This window comes from Aspergillus karnatakaensis, assembly GCF_047715665.1.
Source record: "Aspergillus karnatakaensis strain CBS 102800 unplaced genomic scaffold BJY04scaffold_9, whole genome shotgun sequence".
NCBI lineage: Eukaryota > Fungi > Ascomycota > Eurotiomycetes > Eurotiales > Aspergillaceae > Aspergillus > Aspergillus karnatakaensis.
The window spans coordinates 24,888-33,808 of NW_027395721.1; the positions used below are offsets into that span (position 1 = coordinate 24,888).

Here is an 8,921-nt window from a genome sequence, read left to right on the forward strand (position 1 = left end):
CAATCTGCGTGTCTTGGGATAAGCTGTACGACGTACACTGCAGATACCGGATCTCCACTGTCCAGAAAGCCAGTATACCTCATAGATAAGCTAGGTACGCGAGTCAGGTACTGTAGACAGATTCAGTGACACCAAGGTGGTGAGCAAGGTCATGCCCGCGTGAGGGGGTGCGGGGGCCCCGGCCATTTCCTTTCATCCAGGATCCTGGATTTCTTCTTCTACAAACTTTCTGTCATCAGTCTCCTCACAGGGATCAAGCATCTACTCATATACTCTAGCATCATCTACGGAGTACTGCCAACTGTATATTCCCAATGGCACAATTCAAGTTCGTCGGCGGCCCCAGTCGGAAACGCCGCCGGCGCAACGAGACCAAGCCAACCGGTACTGCCCCAGTCAGAGACACAGCGCACCGACAACTTCAACGGGGAGGGGAAAATGAGCTTGACAATACCCAGACGCAAGCGCATGCATCTACACAGGCTCAAACTCACACACAACCAGAGACTTCACTACCCCCGCAACCACTGGACAAGGCACCAACCGCATCCTCTCCATTCCCCAAGGACATCGACCTCTTCCTCAACTGGCCGAATAACAGCACATCACTAAACTCATTCCTGGACACGAGCCTTGTCTTCGACGATCCGTTATTCCTCACCAATACGCAATTCCAGCTTGGAAATCTTAAAAGCTCCGAGATGGATTTCGCGCAGGAACTTTCGCCGCCGTCGAGAGAGAACTCACTCGATTCGTTTCGCCCGTCGATTGCACAGATCCCAGACCCAGGCCAAATAGGCGACTTCTACGCCGACGCAGCGCATTTTGCAATCCCACCTGCGAGGGAACCAAGCAAAGGCGAGGCGGGGTTCACGGAGGCTTGGAAGAGGCTCATAGCTCGCTGTACGAGGTGCCTTCTTTGGTTGTTCATGGCGATTGTATTTCAGTATGCTGATGCGGTCTAGACGACAAGGAATTCTGCGTCCTCCCATTGACGAAAGACTTTGACGCGAATCCATTCCGGCATAATCTCGAGACAAGTAAAGGGTCACAATTGCTCCTACACTGTATTCTCGCACTATCCTACAAGCATGTCAATCGAACAACAGGGAATAACTCCGCCGAAGTCTCATACCACAAACAACGAGCCGTGCAGCTGCTCCGAGGAATGGAAGGACAGGCGAAGACTTCAAGAATTGGCCAGACTTTCCTCGATGCAATCCTCATTCTCATGACGCTTGATGTATGCTCTTTCCATCTGTTGGCTAGTTCATTAGTTAGTCTGCACAACTAGAACTAACATCTGAAAGTGCGCGACATCCGCATCTGGCCCCTGGCTGCAATACCTACACCGCGCACACAGCATCCTCGAAGCAACGGAGCAGCTCAACCTTCCCAAGACGCCGCGCATGAAAGCCCAGATTGGAATGCTTGCTTGGTAGATCATCCCTGTTCTTTTCTCCCCTCTAAATCCCCACCGCTGATACGCTGATCTCTCCCAGGTGGGACGTAACCCTCGCCATGACAAGCCGACAAGGCACCGTCCTTTCAGACCACCTCATCCTCTCCCAACTCAAACCCCCCGATCCCAGCCGCTCTCGGTGCGAAGGATCGTTCTATAACATCTCCGGCTGTCCTGAGGATTTATTCAAGCACATGGTGGCACTAGGCGCATACGCACATGAATTCGAAGTAGCCTCGACGATGAAATGCGTCACGTTCAACATGGCCCCTGTACTCGCCCTCGAAAGCGCGATTCGGAGTTGGTCTGCGCCTGAATTCTCCGACGCCGCACCCGCCGCATCTACTTGCACCGACACTCCTAGCAAAACCACAGAACACCCTGAGAAACCCCCAGAAGAAAGCCAAAGCGAAGAAACAGCCCAATACACCCTCGACACGCATCACTGCGCCGAATCCTGGCGGTACGGACTCCTCATCTACATCGAGCGGGTCTTCAAAGCGCGGCACGACAAGGACTCGCCCCTAATGCTCGAGTATCTTGCGCGACGGGCGTTAAACAACGTCCGGTGCTGTCGACGGGCTCTCATGCTGCAAAAGCAGCTCCTCCTTCCTGTTTTCCTGGCTGGGTGTGAGACGAGCGATGAGGTGCTGCGCCAGGAGGCGCGGGAGTATTGTACGTGGTGGAATGAGGAGACGGGGTATAATATGTTTCTTACGGCGAGGGGGCTTATGGAGGAGGTTTGGGAGGAGAAGGGACATGGGGGAAGGGGGGGGTGGTGGGGGAGTGTGATTGATGAGAAGACGGGGGGTGCGAATGTGTCTTATCAGTACTTGTTTGGGTGATTTGCCGAGGGGGTTTGGCGTTGGGTGGGTGATTGTGAGCTGGTGATATGGTGTACTTTGAATCATGTAGTTGGGTAGCGATATTGTTGTCTTCCTGAACGCTTTTCCTGCGCCGTGCTCGGAACGCGTAATAGACGATCAGCGTTCTGGAATGGAGATGCTGAAGGAGGCTATCTATATCAGGAGCTGGGGCCGTAGCAACGACTTCGCTGAGTTCCAGGTTCCCTACTTGTATATCCATTGCACAAGTAGTTAACTTAAAAAACCTCGCGATTTCCTAGGTTGGGCCGGTAAACCAACCCTCGGCAAACACGGCTGTCTTGGTGTCGGCTCATCGATTTCTATTCGGCTAATCCCCTTGGCCTTCGTTTAGGTTAATTTCTTATAAACGACCACCTCCACATTGTGTTGGACAATCATCTTATATAAATTTCTTTACTTTCAAAAGACTGATCATCCCAAATCCTCAGCACCATGACATCAGAAACCAGCCATGGGGATGTGCATTTGACATTCCTCACAACGGGATCCGTCCGCATCAGACCATCCATGCGCTCTCAACCAATAAGCACCCTCAGCATCCTCCGTCGGCTGAGATCCCTTTGTGACCGGGGATGGACCGCACCTCTCCCAGTCGGTGTATTCCTCATCCACCACCCAGAAGGCCTCTTCCTATTCGACACCGGCCAATCCCCCTGCTGCAACAATCCCGGATATTACCCTCGCCTCGCGCTATTCAACACCCTGCTAAGCCAATTCGAGATCGAACCTAAAGACGGTATTGTAGCGCAGCTTCGTGCGCTAGGCATCCGGCCAACCGATCTCAAGGCCGTTATCCTCAGTCACCTACACAATGACCATGCGGGTGGGTTAGAGGACCTGCTTGCCGAGGCGCCCGATCTGCCAGTCTACATCAGCCGCGAACACTGGGAGGCCTTTGGCGAGCATCCTGTCTTTGCTAGCGTTGAGGGCGCAACGCCCAATCACTGGCCTGAAGGATTCGCTCCGAAAATCGTGGACCTGGACCTGGACCTGCAGGAAAGGCCTCTCGGGCCCTGGACGCAGTCGTATCCGCTGACAGCCGATGGGAAAATCTGCATTGTGGATACCTCTGGCCACGTTCCGGGTCATATAAGTCTGGTGGTATATAGTGACGAGAATGCGGACGGCGAGAATGGCGAAACCCAGCGCGTCACGTACCTTTTGCCTGGCGATGCAACGTATGGTCTTGATCTGCTTGATAAGGAGGAGCCGGATGGCATCAATGATGATCCGATGCGTGCTTTGCAGACCCTGAAGACGATCAAGCAGTTTGCGTTGGAGACGGCCGTGGTCATCTTGCCGAGCCATGATCCTGATACGCCCCGGCTACTGGCCAAACGGCAGACGTATCGGCCTAAGGATTACTGATCTTGAGTGATGATTGTTTTCTGCGTGGTATGCGTGTTTTTTATATGATTTGAAGCAAATACTGGCACTTTTATCACAATGCTGGACTCGTTCTGCGATATAGCAATACACAATTTGTTGGATGCCTTATCCAAGGAGCCGTTCTGGACAAACTTCTAGATATCTACTACCATTCTAGTAAAATAGTAATCGTCTTCACCCTCAGCAACTGCTTACTCTTCCCGAAGGTCGGTGCTCGACAATCGGCACACCGTCGAGGGAATGGATGCGAATTGCTGTCATGAAGAGATAGGTAGGGATATTAAAGTGCGAAAACCACTAGGGACAGACTGCTTCTCTAGTAAACTCACTTAATCCATAAATCCTCCGCCTCAAAACCCTCCAACACCGCCGTATGAAAGCAACTCTCCTGACTACTCCCGGCACAGGTGGGGAGCGGAATAGTGTCGGCTCGCGAATATATTTGAGGCTTCATATGGATACCTAGGTATACTTGTAACGGCGCTCGCTGGCAAACGCAGACGCTTCGGCAATACTCTGTCGGGTCTCGGCAAACCGCCCTTTTGTCATTGCCACCACCCGGCGCTCTCTACCTGAGAACTGCTCCTTACCCTCAGAATGCCGAAAGCGCGCTCTTCAGATGCACAGCGTCGAGCACGTGCCGTGTGTATCCGCTGCCATCATCGCAAGGTGGGTTTTAGTGTGAGAACAATACATCGGGAGTCTAACTCACTACCGAAGGTCCGCTGTGATCTCGAGAATCGGCCAAGTGGCGTTTGCAGCCTTTGTCAAGGCGAAGGCCATGATTGCCAGTAAAGTGACCCTTCTAAAGTAATTATGTTCCTGAGATTGACCAGTTCAGACCGCATATTGGACCACGGAAGCAAAAGGCACGTTACACTTCTCGAGCGACGGCGCTTTCAGAAGCTACGCAACCGGATCTGCAGGCCCCGACGACAATACCAGCGACGCCTTCTCCTAATATCCTACATCGCCATGCTATCAACTGCTCGGTGTCAAACAATGGCTCTCCTAAACCTGAACCACACTTTGTTAGTGGGGACAATAACATATTAAAAGCCAGCCAGGCCCTCCTTCTTCCACCTCCGGTTATCATCCAGGCGTTGAGCGATTTCTATTTCAGGGAGCTTTTCCCATTAGTACCAGTCCTCGACCGTGGACAGCCAGAAGTGCAAAGCTCTCCTCTGCTGCAACAATGCCTATGCTTTGCTGGGAGCATCATGCGCCAATCAACCTCGCCAGTCGAATGGTCTTCACCGGCGATCTACGGGCGCATCAAGGTATTACTTCTTTTGCACCATGATGCCTCCCCATTGAATATGCTCACCAGTCTCTGTATTCTGAGTACTTGGCTTCCATACGCCCCCGACGCCATAGTTCTGGATAACCCTTGGCAATGGACCGGCATGGCCATTCGCCTCGCACTCCAATTGCAATTGCACGAGGAGGAAACCTATTCTCGACTGGAGAGCCCTGGAAGGGTGCGACGGATATGGTGGTATCTTTTCAATAGTGACACTTTGCAGATGGCCTGCTCTGGACGCCCCGGCATGTTTCCCCTGCAGGAGACTCGGGCCCGTTTACCAGTACCGAGTGACTTTGAAAACCAAGACATTGGGGCTTGGACGTTCTGCAATTTTACTTCTCTTTGCAGATTACTCAGAAAGGTTCTGGAACTTGGCAAAGCAGATAAATCTTCACCGGACGAAGTCTATTCAATTCTGGATGAACTCGGTCTGTGGAGGCAAAGCCTGCCATCGTCCTTGCAACTTTTCGATGGATTCAGCACGACCAGGCGAACATATAGTCGAATCGTCGTCGAGCTGCATATCTTCTACTTGGTGACAACCATATTAGCCAGTTTCCTCGGCCGGCGCGACAATCCCTCATTATTCAAATACAGCTCGATGGCAGCTTCATCCTGCATCACTCGATTGTACGAAGAGATTCTCCTCCACGAAGAGGTCACATATCTCCTTCCAATACACTCTTGGGCACACCTAGTCGCGGCAATCCCACGAGCGTTCAGCGACAGCGATTTATTGAACCCAGAGCGAGCCCATGAGTTTCAAGTCAGCCAGCAGGTTCTGGACATGCTAAGCAAGAAACACCCTTCGGCTGCCGCGATACAAAACCGCATCAATGCCCTCGGCGGCTCCAGTGCAGGAACGTTCCCTCCACAAGCGGACACCATGTGGGATTCACTTCCTGCGCCGATCCAAGATGAGAGGAAACAACGCGTTCTTTCTCTATTCTATTATCCCGCCAATTTTTGTCCCATGCTGGATTTACTCAGGTCTACAGGCAGCCTCGGAGGATCGCAGCTCCCTCATTCGATGCCCATAGATAATAACGTTGATGATGGGTGCGTCGATTGGTCTTCGCTCTTATTCGATGGTGCTATGAGCTTTTAGCAGATTTATTAGAGAACTTTCTCCTTGAGAGCATTGGTAAACTGGCGTTCCAAATGAAGTCGTCCTCAGACAGCTGCATCTTCCGGTAGAATATTAGTTCAAGTGTCTGGATACTGGAAATTCGATGCCCCAAAGAATCAATGAACCTATAGAATTCAGAGTTCTGCGGGAGAAAAGTGCCACAAGTTTGAAAAACCACAGCAGTTTGATAATCTCCTGCATTCTCAAAAGATAACTCAACTATCCCATTAAACTAGTAGGTAGGTACGGATCAACAAACACAAGATCACTTATCTACAAGGGCCCCCTCTGCATCAACACCTTTTGGGGCTTCTTTAGTCAATTTTGGTGGAGTTCTAGCTTATTTGAAGGACAAAGTCATCATATTTCATTCCAGAGCATATCGCAGCACGGCAAAGTTCCATTCGAGTCGCAGGTTTCTGTACGCATCTGAGATAGCAAAAGAGCGTTCGTTTTCTGCCGAATTTTCTGAAAGATGCAACATCTGCCACACCGCCTTAGGCTGTATCCCCAGACCGGCACGTGACCCTCAGCCTAAAGTTCTTTACAAGACAGCAACACTTTCTCTTCAAGTTTTACATCACCATCTCGTACTCGCTTTTTTCTCATAGCGTAGCATCATGGGTTCCGTTGTCCTGCCTCATCTGCGCACAGCGTGGCACGTCGACCAAGCTATTCTCTCGGAGGAGGATCGGCTCGTGGTGCGTGTTCACATCGGTCTCGAAGAATGACCGCTAACTGAAACCAGGTCATCAGATTCGGCCGCGACCACGATGTTGACTGTACGTCCATCGCAACGCACGCCCCTACTTACAAGACGTATTTCTAATAACATCTAGGTATGCGCCAGGACGAAGTCCTCTTCAAGCTCGCCGAGCGAGTCAAAAGTAAGTCTGCCCCTCTTCTCCATCACCACGAAACTATACACATCTTTCTCTTTATCCCGTAAACAAACAAAGCTAACGTGCCAGACTTCGCGGTCATCTACCTCTGTGATATTGACGAGGTCCCCGAGTTCAACACAATGTACGAACTCTTCGACCCGATGACCATCATGTTCTTCTTCCGGAACAAGCACATCATGTGCGATTTCGGTACCGGTAACAATAACAAGTTGAACTGGGTGCTGGAGGATAAGCAGGAGTTGATTGATATTATTGAGACGATCTACAAGGGCGCGAGGAAGGGGAGGGGCTTGGTTGTTTCTCCGAAGGGTGAGTTCTATCTTATTTTTGCGCGTTTGTCTGTTTGGGTGCAGGGTGGTGGCTAATGGGTGGTAGATTATTCCACGAGATACCGGTACTAAGGGCAGGGTGGGTGGAGTCGCAATGAGGGAGCTTGTTACTTGAGGCTGTTTTTTGGTCAGCACTGGGAGCTTATCGTGCTCTTGTTAGATCCGTTAGATTAATGAATTTATGAGACTTATGGAGACACGCGGGGGTTTCTCGAGGAGGCATATATCGAGATAACAGACGTAGACCAACCCAAGATCTGTCACTAAAGCTTGGCTCCAGTGTGAGGCTAGGCAAATTCAAAAGAACTCACTTGTAACATAAAGCTCTCGATGAGAAAATCGTTGATCTCTCGCCGGAGTATACCTCCGCCATTTACGCCTCAGGACTCAGGCACAAACCCGCCCCACAATCTGCTCGATCTTCTTGACGTAACTTTCCAGCAATCAACACGCCGCACGACTCCATCGTCTTTCAATTCCCGGTCAATCCAGGAACAATTTTCCAGAGAACAGCAAGATGATCGATCGCGCTATCTTCGAGAGTCTCCAGACAAAGATTGACCAAGAGACAGCTGTCCGAGATGTACGTCCCACCCAACTTTTCAACGCCAAGCTCCAGGAACCACAAGACCCAACAGCTAACAATCGCAGGAACTGAAAGATATCGTGCAGAATCTCGCGAGGAAAGGTTCTCATACCTCACTTATCCCACGCTCTCAGCGCGCTACTTGGAGATAGAACTGAAGTTAACAAACATCACCAACCCAGGCCGCTCCACACAAGCAACCCTCGCCCGAGCTCACTCTACCCCAGCAGCTCAGCGTATGTCTCCTTACCTACGTTCCTTTCTAGCTCACTCCTCTCTTTTTCATGCGTGTGTCAGTATACTAAAATCGTATCCAGTCGACCCCGTCCTCGCAGACGTGACCAAAGAGCTCCTCGCGCAAAAGGATGAAATCACCCGCCTCAAGGCCGTCGCCGACAAGCACCCCTTCTACAAGTACAACGGGGTCTGGTCGAGGGATTTGCAGAGCCTAGTTAGTCTTCTCTTTCCTCTTCCTCCTCCTTCTTCTTCTGTTCTTCTTTAAGCGTCTCGAATTACATGCATCTAGAAGGAACGGTGCTGATACAGAAAACAGGTCACATCCATCGAACTCACCGCATGGCTGGGCGGGTTAACCGAGTACAAGAGCTCGCCTGAGGCGTCGTTCCTGACGATGGAGGAGGTGGGGAGGTTTCTTGGGGGTTTGTTTTTTCTTTTCCATTCTACTTATCTCTCTTCTTCCTACTACTGCCATTGCCATCGCCATTGCCATTGCCTGACAAAACAACAAATACTAACCACTAACCAACCACGACTGCAGTCCCCGTAAACCTCAAAGACGAAGACGCATTCCATCTCACGCTGGAAGAGTATCTCCTCGCGCTGGTCTCGATGATTGAGGAACTGGTTCGTTTGTCCTTCCCCTCTCTCTCTCACTCTCTCTCTCTCTCTCTCTCTCTCTCTCTCTCTC

At 51.1% G+C, this 8,921-nt stretch overlaps 5 protein-coding genes across 5 annotated transcripts in view; all 5 read left to right on the plus strand.

The window, feature by feature from the left end:
• Positions 1 to 314: 314 nt before the first annotated feature.
• On the plus strand, positions 315 to 2,307 carry BJY04DRAFT_215029 (transcription factor domain-containing protein; the record flags this gene model as incomplete). Its single annotated transcript, XM_073715376.1, has 4 exons — positions 315 to 903; positions 966 to 1,243; positions 1,311 to 1,438; positions 1,503 to 2,307. 4 exons carry the CDS (start codon positions 315 to 317, stop codon positions 2,305 to 2,307), a joined length of 1,800 nt encoding a protein of 599 aa, XP_073574379.1.
• Positions 2,308 to 2,717: 410 nt separating this feature from the next.
• Positions 2,718 to 3,869, plus strand: BJY04DRAFT_181550 (N-acyl homoserine lactonase family protein). Its single transcript, XM_073710206.1, has one exon. The coding sequence runs from the start codon at positions 2,782 to 2,784 to the stop codon at positions 3,715 to 3,717; it is 936 nt and encodes a 311-aa protein (XP_073574380.1). The 5' UTR covers positions 2,718 to 2,781; the 3' UTR covers positions 3,718 to 3,869.
• A 466-nt stretch (positions 3,870 to 4,335) lies between these two features.
• On the plus strand, positions 4,336 to 6,152 carry BJY04DRAFT_215031 (Zn(II)2Cys6 transcription factor; the record flags this gene model as incomplete). The annotated part of the gene is made up of 3 exons (XM_073715377.1): positions 4,336 to 4,407; positions 4,459 to 4,529; positions 4,580 to 6,152. The coding sequence occupies 3 exons, from the start codon at positions 4,336 to 4,338 to the stop codon at positions 6,150 to 6,152; spliced, it is 1,716 nt and encodes a 571-aa protein (XP_073574381.1).
• A 593-nt stretch (positions 6,153 to 6,745) lies between these two features.
• On the plus strand, positions 6,746 to 7,592 carry BJY04DRAFT_181553 (DIM1 family thioredoxin-like protein). Its single transcript, XM_073710207.1, has 5 exons — positions 6,746 to 6,874; positions 6,922 to 6,955; positions 7,013 to 7,060; positions 7,145 to 7,387; positions 7,454 to 7,592. The coding sequence occupies exons 1-5, from the start codon at positions 6,794 to 6,796 to the stop codon at positions 7,477 to 7,479; spliced, it is 432 nt and encodes a 143-aa protein (XP_073574382.1). The 5' UTR covers positions 6,746 to 6,793; the 3' UTR covers positions 7,480 to 7,592.
• A 265-nt stretch (positions 7,593 to 7,857) lies between these two features.
• The window catches only part of BJY04DRAFT_168016 (translin), a 1,603-nt gene continuing 539 nt past the window's right edge, over positions 7,858 to 8,921 (plus strand). Inside the window, exons 1-6 of the mRNA XM_073709155.1 lie at positions 7,858 to 7,990; positions 8,059 to 8,095; positions 8,176 to 8,229; positions 8,311 to 8,444; positions 8,547 to 8,652; positions 8,772 to 8,857. Of these exons, the coding sequence (XP_073574383.1) occupies positions 7,925 to 7,990; positions 8,059 to 8,095; positions 8,176 to 8,229; positions 8,311 to 8,444; positions 8,547 to 8,652; positions 8,772 to 8,857 (483 nt within the window). The 5' untranslated portion in view covers positions 7,858 to 7,924. The remainder of the gene's footprint in view (positions 7,991 to 8,058; positions 8,096 to 8,175; positions 8,230 to 8,310; positions 8,445 to 8,546; positions 8,653 to 8,771; positions 8,858 to 8,921) is intronic.

Coding starts and splice junctions, on each gene's coding strand:
- BJY04DRAFT_181550 (XM_073710206.1), top strand. CDS start 2,782: ATGACATCAGAAACCAGCCATGGGGATGTGCATTTGACATTCCTCACA.
- BJY04DRAFT_181553 (XM_073710207.1), top strand. CDS start 6,794: ATGGGTTCCGTTGTCCTGCCTCATCTGCGCACAGCGTGGCACGTCGAC. Junction 6,875..6,921: donor CGGAGGAGGATCGGCTCGTG/GTGCGTGTTCAC, acceptor AACTGAAACCAG/GTCATCAGATTCGGCCGCGA. Junction 6,956..7,012: donor CCGCGACCACGATGTTGACT/GTACGTCCATCG, acceptor AATAACATCTAG/GTATGCGCCAGGACGAAGTC.